The following is a 21,092-nucleotide window of genomic DNA, read 5'->3' as shown; positions in this document are numbered from 1 at the left end:
TGATAGTTCTTGAAGCTTCACTGGTATCCATTGTTTCCCTGACTCAGGTTGATGATGAATACAAGAAACCCAACAGCCAGAAGCGTCTCTCCGGGGGCAAGATCCCCCAGATGTGGGGACAGTCGATGTACATCCTGTGCCGACTCATCTACGAGGTGAGACAGACATTGGTAGTTGTAATGAAGTCAAATACAAACTCCAAGCCAGATTATTGTAACCCTCATTGATTTTTAATAGTCCTGGCACTACAATCACTTTGTGCACATGGACCCTGGTGTTTAAAGATGAAAACAGCAGCTACTCAGGGATCGGTGTCTCACTCCTGCACACTGGACCTGCTTATTTCCATTTCAAACAAAAATAGTCCTGGCACTACAATCACTTTGTGCACATGGACCCTGGTGTTTAAAGATGAAAACAGCAGCATTGGACCTGCTTATTTCCATTTCAAACAAAATTAGTCCATTTTGGGCTTCATATATTCAGTGTTTCTGTCATCCATTCTTGATTCTGTGAGGGGGCACTGGTAGCCCAGTCGTCTAAGGCGCCGCGATTCGCTGTGCAGAGTTGCGTCCCCTGGACAGGCCAGAAACCTATGATTGTGGGTTCGATTCCCGGTTCGCCCCAATTATGTTTCTATGTTTGTCAGCACCATACCCGTGCTCGTGGGTTTCACCGAAGTGGTAAACGTCTGAGACCTGCATCACTTCGGGCTTTCCTCCCACATTAAGCTGACACGCCGTAATATAACTGGAATAATGTTAAAAGCGGCGTTAAACCCAACTCACTCACTCACTTGATTCTGTGACTAGTGTTGTAGTCGTGACCAAAGTTTTAAAAAAATATGTTTTCCATTGCATTTAAGAACAAAATAATAGGTTGACCTTCCTCATATCTTATGATCTCAATAAATATATTGTGCAAAACGTGTCTCTCTCATCAGTTTATAAAAATATATGCTCAATAAACATTTATTTTATGCTACCTAATGATAATAAAGAAAGCAAATGTGAGTTGACTTTCTGAAGGACGTAATGTGTTTCACCAGCGTTTGTCCGTCTCATTCAGGGTTTTCTGTCACCTGGTGAACTTGACCCACTCAACAGAAGACTAGTGTCGGACACCAAGCCAGATATTGTTGTTCAAGGTGAAGTATGGAAAAACAGGACTTTCCAATTTAGAAGTTTCAAACCCTTTGTGGCGTCAGTTAAGTCAGATATGTTTGGTAGGTTGTATGGTTGAATTCAGGAGTCAGTGATGAATGGTTTTTGTGGGTTTCACATAAACCTTCATGGTAAAGTGTATGTTACAGTTGTGACCCTGTGTATGTTACAGTTGTGATCCTGTGTATGTTACAGATGTGATCCTGTGTATGTTACAGATGTGATCCTGTGTATGTTACAGTTGTGATTGTGTGTATGTTACAGTTGTGATCCTGTGTATGTTACAGATGTGATCATATGTATGTTACAGTTGTGATCCTGTGTATGTTACAGATGTGATCCTGTGTATGTTACAGTTGTGATCCTGTGTATGTTACAGTTGTGATGCTGTGTATGTTACAGTTGTGATCCTGTGTATGTTACAGATGTGATCCTGTGTATGTTACAGTTGTGATCCTGTGTATGTTACAGTTGTGATCCTGTGTATGTTACAGATGTGATCATATGTATGTTACAGTTGTGATCCTGTGTATGTTACAGATGTGATCCTGTGTATGTTACAGTTGTGATCCTGTGTATGTTACAGTTGTGATCATATGTATGTTACAGTTGTGATCCTGTGTATGTTACAGATGTGATCCTGTGTATGTTACAGTTGTGATCCTGTGTATGTTACAGATGTGATGCTGTGTATATTACAGTTGTGACCCTGTGTATGTTACAGTTGTGATCCTGTGTATGTTACAGTTGTGATCCTGTGTATATTACAGTTGTGACCCTGTGTATGTTACAGTTGTGATCCTGTGTATGTTACAGTTGTGATCCTGTGTATGTTACAGATGTGATGCTGTGTATATTACAGTTGTGACCCTGTGTATGTTACAGTTGTGATCCTGTGTATGTTACAGTTGTAATCCTGTGTATGTTACAGTTGTGATGCTGTGTATGTTACAGTTGTGATCCTGTGTATGTTACAGATGCGATCCTGTGTATGTTACAGTTGTGATCCTGTGTATGTTACAGTTGTGATCCTGTGTGAAGACACTGTGGTCCAGGACAAGCTGTCCCAGCAAGGCATTGAACTGGAGACGATGAAGGACGTGGCGCCCATCCAGGTCTACCCCGCTAGGGTGCTCAGCCAGATATACTCCCTGCTGGGTGAGTGGACTACCACAGACATACACTAGTGACAGTGGAACAATACCAAGTTATTGTGTATCAGGTTGCAGCTCATTGCTTTTTCCGGCTTATTGTTGCTTGCATAAGATATTTTCATTACCAAGTTTATCTTTACGTCATTCAACAGAAGCGAATCAAAGTAGTTTTTCACTGCACCCCAAGGTGGTGTTCACTTTATACAAAAGAAAATACAGTTCACTGAAATGAATACATGAGTTTACATTCTTCCAACTGTAAACTGTTAAAAGAATAACCAACAAGCTACTAAGACTTACAGATTAAGCGTCACATGTAAATGTGCGAGGAATTCAATCCATACATATACTAAGAATAGATAATCTGTAATTCTGAGTCCGTAGTCGCGTTGATTGTGATTTCCAATTTGAAACTCGAAGGTTCGATCAGAATTCGGCAAATGCAACCATGGCGGCCATTTTGAAAATCTCTCTTTATATTATTTGTGAACGAAAAATTTTATTTGATGAAGGAATTTTTGTTCGCTCATAACTTATCGGTAGACTTAGTTTTGGGAGTAAGTAAATGTAACAAGGACATGGGGGTGGTGGGGTAGCCAGGTGGTTTAAATGTTCGCTTGTCATGCTCAAGGCCCAGGTTCAATTCCCCAAGCCGTGATAGTGCTGGAATGTTGCTGGAATGAACTGCCATTTACTAAACAAGTAGTATGCTCACTCATTAAAAACAATGCTTACTTGAAATATATTGTTGGTTACATGTTGGTCAAAACATTGTTTAAACTTCTCCAGGAAAGAATAACCGCCTTGGTTTGACTGGGCGGCCCTCCAGTGAAATTGGTCTCCTAGCAACCAGTAAACTCTACATGCTGCAGGACCAGATTCTAGCGTTCATTCCTCAAGTAAGTTCTACTAGATTTACCAGGAGTTAACATATTGGTGTTTTGTACACGTTTCAGAAAGTTATTATTGTCCTTCAACATTTCTGTTTAGCTAGTTGTACACACCCTTCATTGGAAATGTAAGAGTTAAAGAAATGAATAAATATTGTAAGTTTTAAAACTATTTTAATGTGTAAAACTATCAGCATTATTCGTAGTATCCAATAGTGTTACATTCGAAGCCGTGCAATTGGAGATATGTTTTCCATGTGGGCAACATGTTTTTTGGCCCTAAAAAGAGTGTCATCATACCCCAGCAGAATGGATCATTGCTCATGATATCAGTCACTGGATTGTCTGGTCCAGAGTTGATTATTTAAAGGCTGACATCATATAGCTGGAATATTGCTGAGTGTGACATACAACTACAAAACAACAACAAACAACCTTGAAAACATGTCTACTGTTTTTAAAAACTGTATTTGGTATGTAGACCATTTGCCATGAATATTGATGATGTTTTGGGTATTTTTTTCAAAATACATGTTTTAACTAATGTCGCTTTGATCGGCCTTACCATGGTAGATAATACTGATGCGATGTTAAATTTTAACAAACTAACTAACTAACTAGCCATGGCAGAGATCAATTGACAATACCGCTGATGGTTGCTGCAGGTGTGTGGTCAAACTCCCTATGTAGCACAGCAGCATCCCATAACAATATAATGCATACCCTTACAGCCCCTACCCTGTACCACTAAATATATGTATGGGGAAAAAGACAAAAGAATTCTGGAGAATTGTCTTGGAACTTTGTTACTAAGACCTTTGATATGAAAAGTATCATGAATACTTTGATATGAATGAAATATGTTTATGTCAATATAGTTTTGAAAGTTGTTCTCAGTTCACATGTATGTTTGCATGTTTCAGATAGTCTGTTGATCTATTACTAGCGTTAGAAATTAACACAAAACTCTGTTAGTCGTGTGGGCTAGTAGTCTGGCCTGATGTACTGAACTAGTCAGTAGCACTGATGTCATGAACTAGTCAGTAGCGCTGATGTTATGAACTAGTCAGTAGCGCTGATGTCACAAACTGGTCAGTAGCCCTGGTGTCATGAACTGGTCTGTAGCCTTGATGTCATGAACTAGTCAGTAGATTTGATGTCATGAACTGGTCAGTAGCCCTGGTGTCATGAACTGGTCAGTAGATTTGATGTCATGAACTGGTCAGTATCCCTGGTGTCATGAACTAGTCAGTAGCCCTGATGTCATGAACTGGTCAGTAGCCCTGATGTCATGAACTAGTCAGTAGCCCTGATGTCATGAACTAGTCAGTAGCCCTGATGTCATGAACTGGTCAGTAGCCTTGATGTCATGAACCAGTCAGTAGCGCTGATGTCATGAACTGGTCAGTAGCCCTGGTGTCATGAACTGGTCAGTAGCCCTGGTGTCATGAACTGGTCAGTAGCCCTGGTGTCATGAACTGGTCAGTAGCCCTGATGTCATGAACTGGTCAGTAGATTTGATATCATGAACTGGTCAGTAGCCTTGATGTCATCAACCGGTCAGTAGCCCTGATGTCATGAACTGGTCAGTAGATTTGATGTCATCAACTGGTCAGTATCCCTGATGTCATGAACTGGTCAGTAGCCCTGGTGTCATGAACTGGTCAGTAGCCCTGGTGTCATAAACTGGTCAGTAGCCCTGGTGTCATGAACTGGTCAGAAGCCCTGATGTCATGAACTGGTCAGTAGCCCTGGTGTCATGAACTGGTCAGTAGCCCTGGTGTCATGAACTGGTCAGTAGCCCTGGTGTCATCAACTAGTCAATAGCCCTGGTGTCATCAACCGGTCAGTAGCCCTGATGTCATGAACTGGTCAGTAGATTTGATATCATGAACTGGTCAGTAGCCCTGGTGTCATGAACTGGTCAATAGATTTGATATCATGAACTGGTCAGTAGCCCTGGTGTCATGAACTGGTCAGTAGCCCTGATGTCATGAACTGGTCAGTAGCCCTGGTGTCATCAACTGGTCAGTAGATTTGATGTCATGAACTGGTCAGTAGCCCTGGTGTCATGAACTGGTCAGTAGCCCTGGTGTCATCAATTGGTCAGTAGCCCTGGTGTCATGAACTGGTCAGTAGCCCTGGTGTCATGACCTGGTCAGTAGCCCTGGTGTCATCAACTGGTCAGTAGCCCTTATGTCATTAACTGGTCAGTAGCCCTGGTGTCATCAACTGGTCAGTAGCCCTGATGTCATCAACTGGTCAGTAGCCCTGGTGTCATCAACTGCTCAGTAGCCCTGGTGTCATGAACTGGTCAGTAGCCCTGATGTCATTAACTGGTCAGTAGCCCTGGTGTCATCAACTGGTCAGTAGCCCTGATGTCATCAACTGGTCAGTAGCCCTGGTGTCATCAACTGGTCAGTAGCCCTGATGTCATTAACTGGTCAGTAGCCCTGGTGTCATCAACTGGTCAGTAGCCCTGATGTCATGAACTGGTCAGTAGCCCTGGTGTCATGAACTGGTCAGTAGCCCTAATGTCGTGAAGTCATCAGTAGATGTCATGAACTGGTCAGTATAGCCTTGATCCTACAGTGATGTTTTCAGATTTTGGCAGTGACAAATTCGCACTAAGTACAGTGTGTAGTTAATGGCTATTATTTTTACTGAATAAATGGAAACACTTATCCATTTTATGTTTGTCGCTCAGGGTACAATAACGTTTTCTGTGAAACTGAACAAGCTAGTAGGCCATGGCCATCTTCCCACCACTAGCTCTTTAAAATTGTTTTTAGACACTGTCTAGTGGGTGTGCATTAATTAGTGCAGCCCCTTGAGAGTTTGTGACATCAGCTAATCCTACAACTTGGAAAGATTTTGCATGTGAAATTGAGGGTCAAGGTCATTAATCTGGAACATTATCGGTATTCTGCATTGGGCATGCATTTCTCATTAGTAATATAGATACTCAGCACGGGACTTTGTTCAAAGTTGTATTGGGCCTTTGTTTTCCTGAACTGGAAGTGATGTCATTAAACCAGAAGTGCATACTGGCACTCCCAGTTTGGGGAAACATGTGGTTAGTGTAGCATGACTTCAAACATATAGTTCTCTACCTCTTGCTTGTTTCACCAGGAAGTCATTATTAACATAGCTAGAAGCATCTGTTATTAAGTTGTAGTGATTTAGACAACAGTAGGGTTCAAAGATGAATGTAGATAAATATTGGTCAGGTCTGCCGTCTGCTGATTGGCTGAAGTAGTTCATGATACATGTCAATAATGGAAACTTTGGGGGCTTTTTGGAAAAGGAAGGGTTGGTCTGTTTCGGTTTGTGCATGTAAGGCAAACACCTTCCTAATTTCTAACCATGCTAACGCTGCTGTTACATGTAATCTGTGCTGTTCAAGGACTTACTGCATCACATTAACTAATTATATGCAGATGTTTGTACAGACCAGACTAATGCCAGTTTTGTACTGCTGGTTCACTGAGATACCATGCCACAGATAACATGAATACCCCACTCTGAGCCAATCCTTGTATTAGCCTGTTATGGCCGAGCGCCATGCAGGGTAACAACAAGTACCATCTTTTCATATGACGTGGCAAGGGGATCGAACCACCAACCTTCCATCCACTATCCACTAGACCACGGAGACAGCCACCTCCAACATTAGACCGACATGATATAGCTGAAAAAGTAAATGTTAAGGGCAACTTATCAGGGTGCCGTTGTACAAAGCTGTCTTAGCGCTACGGTGATTGTATCTCCCATACCTTATCATGGACTTATGACTGTTGTAGTGCTAAGATTGTTTGTACAGCGCCACCCACTAGACCAACTTTGTAATAAGCTTATAAATATTATATCAAAGATGAAAATACCCTACTGTCCTTTCAAATGTACCCATGTGGATTAATGATAAAATACTGGTAGATCCCAATACCCAGCTGACTAAAATACAGTAAACTACGATTATAACGAACTCCAAAGGCACCACTTATTTTAGATCGTTATAACCTTAGTTTGTTATAAGCATATATACAGCATATACATAAATAGATGCTCTTAATCAGTTCATTGAGCAAATGGCCGAACAAAACAAACCAGTTCATTATAAGCGTGTTCGTTATAAATGTAGTTTACTGTAGTTGGTTACAATGTGACCTGTCTATCAGTGACATCATATTATTGTTAATAGTATGTTTTATTGACCATGTATTTGGGTAGTATGACATACATTTAGGCTGTCTGTAACTACAGGTACAGTTCTACTCAGTTCCAGACCTACAATGTCCACTCGTACCCGTAATTCCGATTAGTTACAGGTGCCGTCAGATTGTGGTTACTGTTGAAGGCCATTGCTGTAAACTGCTGATTGGGCATTATTGTAGGTGGATGGCCTTGAACAAAGGTCAACCACTGACCTGCCTGTGCCAACTCTTATCATCATGTTCATATTGTTATCCTGACGTACCCTATTTTCGAACAGTTAAGACGGCATCCTGATAATTCAAGGGATGAGTGAATCAAATTCTGGCTTCATACCAGTAGGTGATGTCTTCAGCAATAAAAAAGGCTGCAAAACATATCCTCGATAAAAGGCGTGACCTCCATTACCTCCTCTGTTATCTTCCGCTGCACTTGAGTGACATCACTTATTTTCGAACCCCTGATTGCATGAATGAACAGACATGTTTTGGCACACTTTTCTCAACATAATTCTTGCAGGTCGGCCTTAAAACTCAAAAAGAAATTGAAAGTTTGAAACCTAATCACAAAATATCGATATTTGCAAAATTATAGTGTTCACACGATTTTACTTTTCCTTTAATCATGACACGGGCACCAAAATTCTGAATCACGATGGAATGTTCTGACAGGTGTACAGTACTTCACATGAACAAAATGTTGACAGGTCGAACGCGTGCACCCTCTAGGCGTCAGTTTTGATGACGTCACACCTCTCGTTATAGCGACAAATAAGTATAAAATATGGCTGTTCGGAAATAGGTGTCGTTCGAAAATAGGGTACTGCACGATAAGTTTTATAGGGTTGGTGCTCAAGATGATGATAAATTTTTCTTTAAAAAATTCACTCCTTTTTGTTATTACAATGTCACTTCATATGTCGACATCAAATTTTAATGTCTTTTTGTAATAATGAAAGTGATTTTTGGTATTCTTCAGTTTTTAGACCAACTGTCCTTCTATCTGCCACTAGACATTGACTTCTTACTCGATCACTACAAAACCGACGTGGATTTTCTATCGCGCAACTGGCAGATGTTAGGACGACCAACGATAATCTTCATGTTGTCATCTGCCATGTTAGGTGTGCCCATTTAACATGGAGTTATCCTACTTGTTTGCATCTTGTCCAACTAACTTTAGTCATGTGCACTTTTAATAGCTTCTCTCGGTATAGTTCTTTCATATTGCTTGTGATGGTGGCCTCTAGAGAGTCATCCAATAGAAAAGAATTCACCTTGATTGTCCCTAAAAGATTTGTCAAGTACTGCTGTTTTTCGTTTTTAATTATTTACTTGCTTTTAATTATGAATTCTTATTGAGCATCTTCTGTCAAATATAATCTGATATCATGGTGAGATTTATATTTTTTGTAAATAACGAATTTTGAAGACATTTTTACTTCCTTTTTCTTTTTCAAAATTGATCTTTACTTGTTATGCCCTTGCAATGAAGGTCACAGTGAAGGTGTATTGAATATTTGAGCTGTCTGCGTAACACAGCCCTTGGAGACACGCTCCATGTTTGCTACGAGGAATGCTTGACAAACTCTGCTCGCAGTTATCGTCATCTTGCATGGATCCCGTACTGGCTAGGGGTGTCACGATTCACAGATGTACCAGTGCGTTGCGAATTTACACCTGATATTATGATATATGTAAATTTGCAAATTTAGTATTGTGATACATATCATGGCGAATATGTGATATGTGAGGTACGTATATTGTGACACCCCTAGTCCATGCTAACGAGTGTATTACACCATTGTTTCCAGCCACTTGAAGCCCGTTGTCTGCATGCTCTCTTGCTATAAGCAGGTACACCACGTTTATACAGGCATACATCTGTTGGGCAGACAGGGAAGAATAGCACAATAGGAGTCAAGTTGAGAGAGGCTGTCTTTGCTCTAGTTTCCAGCGTCCCCCACCTGAATGTCTAACTAGACTGCTTCGTTCCCTAATTCAGGATAAATTTAGCACCCTCCTGCTGGCGCAAGTCAGTTTGTCTGATGTGAAAGGTTTTATCAGGGCTGTTGAATTTCAGCATTTTTAGGGAGGGGTGTTCTCATATGTTATCTCGACTTGAGCTAGTTACTGCTAAAGGGTAATTGCAGTCACTGATTACATATTTTCAACATGACCTAAAACACACAATTCCTTATGTTCTACGTTATTTTCATTATTTTTCTCGCAATTTTTGAGTTTGGGATCATAATCTGTGTAGAGATGCAATGTTTGAAATCAAAGGAGATCCAGGGATCCTTGAGGTTGACTCGATTAAGTGTTTGAATCCAGGATTTTTTAAATTAAATTTTTAAGGTTTAATTTTTAAATTATAAACTTGTCTGTGCCATAAACTTTTGAGTCTACTCGTCCGAACATGTATTTGGGCATTACTTTCACTGGATGATTGTCTTAGTATATGGACTAGTGCAAGCTTATCTCACTTGACCATAAGAAATTTTACTAGTCAGGGTCTTCAGACAAGTGATGAAGTCTCAGACATGTTGAACTATTAACGGCAGGGTTATGAAAAGGACCCCTTGACATTCATGCTTAGGTAAGAACACTGGACATCTTAGACCATTATATTGCCCTGTATTATAAGGAATGTGTTCTGCCGATGTGGTGTGTACTTGTGTAAGCGTGGTGCAGCTTTGACGTAGAGCTTGTCCTCCATGTTGCAATGTCTGCTTCCTTCAGTTTATGGACGAGCAGCGCTTCTACGTGGCTCAGGACACTAGCTTCATGTTGGATTTCCTCCGTACTGAGATAGCCTACCTCAAGAGCAGCTGGAACTCCCTGGGCAGACCCACCATCACAATCTCTATCTCTCACACACTTCTTGGTACGTCTTGGATTATCTCACACACACACACACACCTGGCTGGGGTAGTGTGTGTTCATACCCATTGTAACCATGCTAACACACATGCACCTTACTCATTCTCACCTTCTTCCTGGTTTCTTTCTCGTGGAGGGGACACACACACACACACACACACACACACACACACACACACACACACACACTGACACACACACTGACACACACACTGACACACACACTGACACAGACATGCACTCTTGTGCAAACACACACACATCACACATGTACTCACACACATCACACATGTACGCACACACACACACATCACACATGTATGCACACACACATGTACACACACAGACATAATCCACAACACACATCACACCACCTCATACCGACCCATCCCTTGTCTTGCCCCACATCTCACCACACCTCACCACACCAACCACACCTCACCACACCACACCACACCTCACCACACCTCACCACACCACGCCACGCCACGCCACGCCACGCCACGCCACGCCACACCACACCTCACCACACCACACCACACCACACCTCACCACACCTCACCACACCACACCACACCACACCACACCTCACCACACCACACCACACCTCACCACACCACACCTCACCACACCACACCACACCACACCTCACCACACCACACCACACCACACCACACCACACCAACCACACCACACCACACCACACCACACCACACCACACCACACCTCACCTCACCTCACCTCACCTCACCACACCACACCACACCACACCACCACACCACACCACACCACACCACACCACACCACACCACACCACACCACACCACACCACACCACACCACACCACACCACACCACACCACACCTCACCACAACCCCTTATACCCCCTACCCCACACCACACACAAGACACCTTCTAAACACTAACTGTCTCTCTCTGGTGTAGCAATTGTTTAGATTAAATGTTTAATACATTCTGTATCTTGAGTCCAGTCTTACAGAGTAACAACTGTCATAACGGGAGACATGAAGCTATGGATAACAACTTCTTTATTATTTCACATCCTCTATATCTCCAGGGCTCGCATTACAGTAAACCTACACCAACCCCTGGATCCATTCCCGTGGTTCTTGCAATCTCAAATTACCCGCCATTGATTTCTGTTCGGCAATTTGATTGGCTATGCTACTCAGTCTAACGTACCAATCAGAATGCAAATTGACCCGTGAAGATCCGGGGTAAAATAGGTCTTCAGCAACCCATTCTTGCCGTAAGAGGCGTCTATGCTTGTCTTAAGAGGCGACTAACAGGATCGGGTGGTCAGGCTCGCTGACTTGGTTGATGCATGTCAGTGTATCCCAAATTGCGTAAATTGATTCTCGACATGATATTAATCTCTGGATCGTCTGGTCCAGACTTGATTATTTACAGACTGATGTCACATAGCTGGAATATTGCTGAGTGTGGGGTTAAACAACAAACAAACTAACAAATCAAACATAATACGAGTTGCAAACCAGACCCCACTTTAGTTTGGCGATGTCAACATGGCGGTCAGTCCCATTAATTACGATAGAAAAAGCCCTATAAAATCCTTTGGACTGGAGGGATGTTGACCCCCTTACCTGTTTCCCTTCACCATATCTAGATGTTTTATTATTCACGTTCATGAAATTCAAGGGGGGATAAGTTAGGATCACGCGAACCACGGGAATGAATCCAGGGGCTAGTGTAGGTTTACCGAAATATGAACGCAGGAGACATAGAGGAGGATTTTTTCAGGTCTACCATATTCTAAAAGCCAATATAAGATAGCTTCGTGATAAATCACAAAGAACAATGAGGACAAAGCCAGGTTTATTTCACGATAAAACATTGTTCTATCATGACATCATTTCTGGAGATTCAACATGCTCTCGCAACTTGATGACGTTGTATGTTGGACAATGTTATTTTTGAGAGGGAGGTGTCTAGTGAGTTGTTCCCCATAGATGTAGCTGGGCACCACAAATGGGCACCACAAATGAACACAATGGCCAAACGATTGCATCCAAAAGTGGGAGAGAAATGGCCATCAGTAATGGGAGAAAAGGTGCAAATAATAGATGTGAAAATTGTGAGAATACCAAACTTATCCCTGCTGTACATAAAATGGACTTGTCTGACATTGCCGAGGTCAGATGGTATTCGGGGAGTCATCATTATTTAAATACAGTTAAATGTTTTCAAAGCTTGTAATATTTATTTACATCCTTAAATTATTAAAAGGCTGTACATATAAGAAATAATTCTTCATGTAAGAAATAATTCTTGAATAGAAGTTCTCTATAGAAATAACAGTGAGGTTGTCATCCATACAGTTTCCTGACTCCTAATGACGGAATGACTATCACAGTTTTAATTGTACTACTTTTGCATTTCTTTCAGTAGTAAATGTGTACGTGATATAAATGTTGAAATGTTTCAGTGCTTAGTGTTTCAGTGTTTAGTGCCAGTGCTTTTTAGTTCACCTAGTGTTAATGTCCACTTATGATTTTTAGTTTCTTAAAAATTGATTGTCAGGGATCACACTTCAGTAAACCTACGCTAACCCCTGGATCGGTTCCCATGGTTCTCGCGATCAAACATCCGATTCCATCCCAAAGAATTTTTATGGCTTTTTTTGCTTGTCAGTTTCATTGTTGAATTTCTCACAAACTCTATCATAATCAATAAGACTGGCCACCATGTTGTTCATATCGCCAACCAAATAGAGGCTGGTTTGTAACCCGCATTCTGATTGGTCCGTTGCAGTCAGTAGCATAGCAAATCAAATTAGCTATTTAAAATCAAGGACAGGTAATTTGAGATCACGATAGCCATAGGTGGGTGTGTGTGTGTGAGTTGGGTTTAACGCCGCTTTTAACATTATTCCAGTTATATCACGGCGTGTCAGCTTAATGTGGGTGGAAAGCCCAATAATGCAGGTCTCAGACGTTTACCACTTCGGTGAAACCCACAAGCATGGGTATGGTGCTGACAAACCTAGAAACATAATCAGAGCGAACCAGGATTCGAACCCACAATCATAGGTTTCTGGCATGCCCAAGGGACGCCACTCTGCACAGCGAATCGCGCACTTAGACGACTGGGCCACCCGTGCCCCCCAATAGCCATGGGATTGGGTCCAGGGGTTAGTGTAGGTTGAGCGAAATGCGAGTCCTGGAGATCGAGAGGATGATTTCTATCAATTCAAACATTTTTGTCGTACTGCATATTAAGGGTGAAACGATACACCGATGTTCCGATGCATCGCGATACTTGACCCACGATACGATATACGATACACGTGGCCCCATTTATCGATACGCCACGATACGGAACGCAAATCTCAAGTAAAGCATTTCCTCGCTATTGTGCCTTTCAATAAACCGCTAACTTGGTTATAGCGCGGGGTAACGCATGGCTCCCCAAAACGTACTTACATTTTTGATAAGCTCAGGTTTTACACTGACATGTTTTTCCCCATCTCAAAAAACATTATCAGCTGATCCCTGCAAGCACATAACACCGGAAATACCTGTCAGCAAATCCGAACTGAAGTACGCAATTAAATACCATTACTATACTATCTTGTTATTAAAACGTGTTCATTATATATCTGGACTTGTGTTTGTAATATATTTTATTAATTTTATTCAAAATTTCATTTAATATTGTTTTCATTAAGTTATGTGAAATCGTGTGTGAAGAGATACTGCAACCACGGTCAGATTACCGCTTTTGACGTGTTGAAACGAACTTTAGTTGCTAGAGAATGGATACATATATTAAAAATGCCACACTGTGACTCCTTAAAAGTCATGTGTGTGGCAATTTGGCGAATATATGTCAACATAACGTTTTCGCAATCGAAATACATGTAGCACGGGAAGTCCCTAGGGTGACTGATCAAATTGTTCCATACATAAAAATATCCTGCAACAGCAATCACCAGTACCAAAATGCTACACTTGTGGTTCTTATAATTTGAAATATATATATACATATAGTAAAAGCTGCAACTAAGGTAACACGATATTGGAATATATTATTCCTGATAAAATTCTTTGAAGTTGTATCGCCGGTGAAAGTACATTAATTATTTTCAGGTGTTTGAACTTTGAATTGTTATTAAGGAAAGTTAGAGAAAGTTCCAACTTCAGTAGTCTTGTTATTATAAAATAATTTTGACTGTTCCAAAATCATGAAAGGTTCAATCTTGACATGCTTTAAGTCTTGTTTTATTTATCATTGCGTATCGAGATACGTATCGTATCGTGACCAGAATATCGAGATGCGTATCGTATCGTGACCTTCCTGTATCGTTGCAGCCCTACTGCATATATATCTGTGTGTGTATTGTAATCTCTGGTGCTGGGCTGCTAACCATGCAAGTAATCTTCCCCCTCTCTGATTCACATGGTAAGGGGAGATAATTCACTCAGACGATAATGTAGAAGACATGATCAGTTGTATAATTTCAGTATATCTTGTATCTTCTGACAAAGTCTGTGATATATAATTAGGTTGTAATTGGTTATATTAATTTTCATGTTCTTTAGTGATAATTATTGTATTATTGGTAATTATGATAATGATGATCAACATTTACGTATCTTTTATTAATATGTATAACTGTGTCAAGACTAATTGTGTTTTCGGGTATTGCCAAGTTGTTGTGACGATATACAGTGTTGCCATGCTAATTCAATTTTCACTGAAATCCTTGGGATGATCATATTTAATACATGTATAAAAAGGTATAATAACCTACGAGGTTTCAGTAATTGTGGATTATCCTTCTAATATTTAAACATTGAAGTTTTCATGCTTGGTAGCCAGTGCTCTGTGCAAAAAGTGATTATTGGGTTATTGGGTCAAAGGGTTATTGTCTCAATTATATGACGATGAAATTTATTTGAGTTAAATAAACTAATTACCCCCTTGGAATGAAATTCCTGAGGCAGATTTGTGACGACAGGTTCTACAGCACCTTGTGACATCAATATTACTTTAAAAAAAACCTATTCATCCAATGAGAAGCTTTAATTTCTACACCAGCCAATCAAACGTGACTAAAAGCTGTATTACCCACTGAACATGATACAAGTAAAATCCTCCATTTGTGTTTGCCTTTGGTCATAAAAATTGAATGATATTTGATTTATCCCTAAGGGTTTTCTTCATTTTAATTGTGGAGTAGTGAGTTGGACAGCCAGGCTGCACTGTATATTGGTCCCAACTCACAATGACTGACAGCAGGTTGTATGAATGTTGTCCAGACACCTTCAACGCCCCGACGTCTGCCCTGACGGCCACCATCAAGAAGCTGCAGACGGGCTACATCCACGGCACAAGGTGAAGAATGGGGCAGGGAGTGATAGACAGACGGGGAGTAGTGTGTCAGTAGGTTGTAGACAGGTTACATCCACGGCACAAGGTGAAGGACGGGGCAGGGAGTGATAGACAGACGGGGAGTAGTGTGTCAGTAGGTTGTAGACAGGTTACATCCACGGCACAAGGTGAAGGACGGGGCAGGGAGTGATAGACAGACGGGGAGCAGTGTGTCAGTAGGTTGTAGACAGGTTACATCCACGGCACAAGGTGAAGGACGGGGCAGGGAGTGATAGACAGACGGGGAGCAGTGTGTCAGTAGGTTGTAGACAGGTTACATCCACGGCACAAGGTGAAGAATGGGGCAGGGAGTGATAGACAGACGGGGAGTAGTGTGTCAGTAGGTTGTAGACAGGTTACATCCACGGCACAAGGTGAAGAATGGGGCAGGGAGTGATAGACAGACGGGGAGTAGGGTGTCAGTAGGTTGTAGACAGGTTAAATCCACGGCACAAGGTGAAGGACGGGGCAGGGAGTGATAGACAGACGGGGAGTAGTGTGTCAGTAGGTTGTAGACAGGTTACATCCACAGCACAGGGTGAAGAATGGGGCAGGGAGTGATAGACAGACGGGGAGTAGTGTGTCAGTAGGTTGTAGACAGGTTACATCCACGACACAAGGTGAAGAATGGGGCAGGGAGTGATAGACAGACGGGTAGCAGTGTGTCAGTAGGTTGTAGACAGGTTACATCCACAGCACAGGGTGAAGAATGGGGCAGGGAGTGATAGACAGACGGGGAGTAGTGTGTCAGTAGGTTGTAGACAGGTTACATCCACGGCACAAGGTGAAGGACGGGGCAGGGAGTGATAGACAGACGGGGAGTAGTGTGTCAGTAGGTTGTAGACAGGTTACATCCACGGCACAGGGTGAAGAATGGGGCAGGGAGTGATAGACAGACGGGGAGTAGGGTGTCAGTAGGTTGTAGACAGGTTACATCCACGGCACAAGGTGAAGAATGGGGCAGGGAGTGATAGACAGATAGGGAGCAGTGTGTCAGTAGGTTGTAGACAGGTTACATCCACGGCACAAGGTGAAGGACGGGGCAGGGAGTGATAGACAGACGGGGAGTAGTGTGTCAGTAGGTTGTAGACAGGTTACATCCACGGCACAAGGTGAAGGACGGGGCAGGGAGTGATAGACAGACGGGGAGTAGTGTGTCAGTAGGTTGTAGACAGGTTACATCCACGGCACAGGGTGAAGAATGGGGCAGGGAGTGATAGACAGACGGGGAGTAGGGTGTCAGTAGGTTGTAGACAGGTTACATCCACGGCACAAGGTGAAGAATGGGGCAGGGAGTGATAGACAGATAGGGAGCAGTGTGTCAGTAGGTTGTAGACAGGTTACATCCACGGCACAAGGTGAAGGACGGGGCAGGGAGTGATAGACAGACGGGGAGTAGTGTGTCAGTAGGTTGTAGACAGGTTACATCCACGGCACAAGGTGAAGAATGGGGCAGGGAGTGATAGACAGACGGGGAGTAGGGTGTCAGTAGGTTGTAGACAGGTTACATCCACGGCACAAGGTGAAGAATGGGGCAGGGAGTGATAGACAGACGGGGAGCAGTGTGTCAGTAGGTTGTAGACAGGCTACATCCACGACACAAGGTGAAGAATGGGGCAGGGAGTGATAGATAGATGGGGAGTAGTGTCTCAGTAGGTTGTAGACAGGTTACATCCACGGCACAAGGTGAAGGACGGGGCAGGGAGTGATAGATAGATGGGGAGTAGTGTCTCAGTAGGTTGTAGACAGGTTACATCCACGGCACAAGGTGAAGGACGGGGCAGGGAGTGATAGATAGACGGGGAGCAGTGTGTCAGTAGGTTGTAGACAGGTTACATCCACGGCACAAGGTGAAGGACGGGGCAGGGAGTGATAGATAGACGGGGAGCAGTGTGTCAGTAGGTTGTAGACAGGTAACATCCACGGCACAAGGTGAAGAATGGGGCAGGGAGTGATAGACAGACGGGGAGTAGTGTGTCAGTAGGTTGTAGACAGGTTACATCCACGGCACAAGGTGAAGAATAGGGCAGGGAGTGATAGACAGATAGGGAGCAGTGTGTCAGTAGGTTGTAGACAGGCTACAACAGGCTGAAGGACGGGGCAGGGAGTTGGTGATAGGTAGACAGGGGTAGACAGGCTACATCCACGTCACAAGGTGAAGGACGAGACAGGGAGTTGGTGATAGGTAGACAGGGGTAGACAGGCTACGACCACGGCACAAGGTGAAGGATGAGACAGGGAGTTGGTGATAGGTAGACAGGGGTAGACAGGCTACGACCACGGCACAAGGTGAAGGATGAGACAGGGAGTTGGTGATAGGTAGACAGGGGTAGACAGGCTAATCCATGGCATAAGGTGAAGGATGAGACAGGGAGTTGGTGATAGGTAGACAGGGGTAGACAGGCTAATCCATGGCATAAGGTGAAGGATGAGACAGGGAGTTGGTGATAGGTAGACAGGGGTAGACAGGCTAATCCATGGCATAAGGTGAAGGACGAGATAGGGAGTTGGTGATAGACAGACGGGGTGTAGTGAATCAGTAGATCAGGTTGCAGACAACGTGAGAGACGAGGTAGAGAGTTGGTGATAGATAGATGGGATGTAGTGAGTCAGTAGATCAGTTTGCAGACAGGCTACATCTACTGGACAAGGTGAAGGACGAGGCAGAGATAGGGAGTAGTGGGTCCTGTCATCAGAAGGACCAGTATTCACTGTTGAGAATTGAGTCCCTTAGGCATAACAGAATTTTATGATCATTGGTTCAAATCCCAGATTTACCCGATATATTCCTTGGTTTGTTTGTTGCTTTCATGAAAGAGCTTTCATATCATGCTGACACGCCATGATATAACTGAAATACTTCTAAGCGTTGTTTAACCTAACTCAGTGAACCTGTGCCAAAGGTTGCATCAGATAGAAAAGATGGAGATGGCCACAACGTTTGGAAACCAAGCTGTGGTATCAAATGCCACCTGGGTATTTGTCACATAGAGTTGTAGAGGTTCGCAGTACTACCAGTATGGCCGTATACCACAATTTAAATTCTGATGAACTTGTATCACAATACGATTGGAAAATACAGCCATATTGCATTTTCAAAATCTTGCATATTCTCCTATTGTCAGCAAAGTTTACATAAGTGACAAGTTGAAATATCATACTGAAATTCAGAAGTTAGCAACTTGATTCCAGTGCTGAAAAAAGGAAAACTATTCCTGCCAGATTCTTGTATATAATGTGTCTCTTACAAATGCATTCTGACCATAGTTACATTCAACAAAAGGGCAGACAATTACAAAGTTGTCAAAACTGTGCAGGGGAGGTCCGATGTCAGGGGCCCTTCTCATTTTACTTCATTACAAATTACAGATGAAAGAACGCATGCAATAGATTGTGGTACATGTATGTATCAAAATAAATGAATCAGTTCTGCAATAAATTGCAATACGAAAGTCAGGCAAATACCCTTCATGTAGAATGGAGATATGATACACTGAATAATGGAATTGGCCATGTCACTTTTTTTAAGAGTGCATCTTGGCAAGTTGTCGGACTTCCTCACCACATCGTGTGTCACCAAGCTCAGTTTCGTCAGGGACCTGGACGACCCAAACCAATGTAAGTCTCCTCCTTCTGGAACACTGGAACCAACCAACCACAAAGGAGTGGGTACCTGTTGGAGAGTTAGAGTTTCTTGTGCACTTAAGGGACTGACAATTGGATATTTTCTTGGGGAAGGGGTGGATTTTATCGATTTTTGACTTCATGAAAAAAAATAATTACCGTATGCTTCTGCATGGTGAAAAAATAATTGCCTGCCACAACAGTTACATTGTTGCATTAAGGTGGTTTTCCTAAATCACTGGATTGTCTGGTCCAGACTCAATTATTTACAGACCGCCTCATATAGCTGGAATATTGCTGAGTGCAGCGTTAAACAACAAACAAACAAGCAAACAAACATACAACACAGTCCCCAACGATAATGTATTTGATTTGATAATGTATTGTAAATCACTTGATTGTATGGTCCAGACTCAATTATTTACAGACCGCCGTCATATAGCTGGAATATTGCTGAGTGCAGCGTTAAACAACAAACAAACAAGCAAACAAACATACAACACAGTCCCCAACGATAATGTATTTGATTTGATAATGTATTGTAAATCACTTGATTGTATGGTCCAGACTCAATTATTTACAGACCACCGTCATATAGCTGGAATATTGCTGAGTGCAGCGTTAAACAACAAACAAACAAGCAAACAAACATACAACACAGTCCCCAACGATAATGTATTTGATTTGATAATGTATTGTAAATCACTTGATTGTATGGTCCAGACTCAATTATTTACAGACCACCGTCATATAGCTGGAATATTGCTGAGTGCAGCGTTAAACAACAAACAAACAAGCAAACAAACATACAACACAGTCCCCAACGATAATGTATTTGATTTGATAATGTATTGTAAATCACTTGATTGTATGGTCCAGACTCAATTATTTACAGACCACCGTCATATAGCTGGAATATTGCTGAGTGCAGCGTTAAACAACAAACAAACAAGCAAACAAACATACAACACAGTCCCCAACGATAATGTATTTGATTTGATAATGTATTGTAAATCACTTGATTGTATGGTCCAGACTCAATTATTTACAGACCACCGTCATATAGCTGGAATATTGCTGAGTGCAGCGTTAAACAACAAACAAACAAGCAAACAAACATACAACACAGTCCCCAACGATAATGTATTTGATTTGATAATGTATTGTAAATCACTTGATTGTATGGTCCAGACTCAATTATTTACAGACCACCGTCATATAGCTGGAATATTGCTGAGTGCAGCGTTAAACAACAAACAAACAAGCAAACAAACATACAACACAGTCCCCAACGATAATGTATTTGATTTGATAATGTATTGTAAATCACTTGATTGTATGGTCCAGACTCAATTATTTACAGACCACCGTCATATAGCTGGAATATTGCTGAGTGCAGCGTTAAACAACAAACAAACAAGCAAACAAACATACAACACAGTCCCCAACGATAATGTATTTGATTTGATAATGTATTGTAAATCACTTGATTGTATGGTCCAGACTCAATTATTTACAGACCACCGTCATATAGCTGGAATATTGCTGAGTGCAGCATTAAAACAAACAAGCAAACAAACATACAACACAGTCCCCAACGATAATGTGTTTGAAAGGATCACACAGCAGACCCAGTCATCTAAGTGGGTGCAGTGATTATTGAGCCCAAATGAGATGATTCTGAGTTTGAATTCCAGATTTGCCTTCATTGTGATACTCATGCTCATAGTTTTAAATGAAAAAAACATCTGA

General features: G+C 42.1%; 1 protein-coding gene across 9 annotated transcripts in view; it reads left to right on the top strand.

Annotated features, from left to right (window-relative positions):
- The window catches only part of LOC139450608 (probable phosphorylase b kinase regulatory subunit alpha), a 73,207-nt gene that overhangs the window by 14,987 nt on the left and 37,128 nt on the right, over positions 1–21,092 (top strand). For 8 of the 9 annotated variants that reach the window (XM_071232384.1, XM_071232379.1, XM_071232382.1 and 5 more), the window contains exons 12-18: positions 48–155; positions 1,069–1,147; positions 2,187–2,321; positions 3,107–3,216; positions 10,161–10,305; positions 15,605–15,680; positions 19,246–19,334. In XM_071232384.1, the coding sequence (XP_071088485.1) occupies positions 48–155; positions 1,069–1,147; positions 2,187–2,321; positions 3,107–3,216; positions 10,161–10,305; positions 15,605–15,680; positions 19,246–19,334 (742 nt within the window). Of the gene's footprint in view, positions 1–47; positions 156–1,068; positions 1,148–2,186; positions 2,322–3,106; positions 3,217–8,397; positions 8,543–10,160; positions 10,306–15,604; positions 15,681–19,245; positions 19,335–21,092 lie in introns of all 9 variants that reach the window. The other variant, XM_071232376.1, reaches the window with a different exon arrangement.

This window comes from Haliotis cracherodii, unplaced genomic scaffold, assembly GCF_022045235.1.
Source record: "Haliotis cracherodii isolate W230 unplaced genomic scaffold, xgHalCrac1.p SCAF_8, whole genome shotgun sequence".
In the NCBI taxonomy this organism is placed as follows: domain Eukaryota; kingdom Metazoa; phylum Mollusca; class Gastropoda; order Lepetellida; family Haliotidae; genus Haliotis; species Haliotis cracherodii.
Note: the sequence above shows the minus strand (reverse complement) of the source record. Positions and strands in the feature narration are given on the sequence as shown.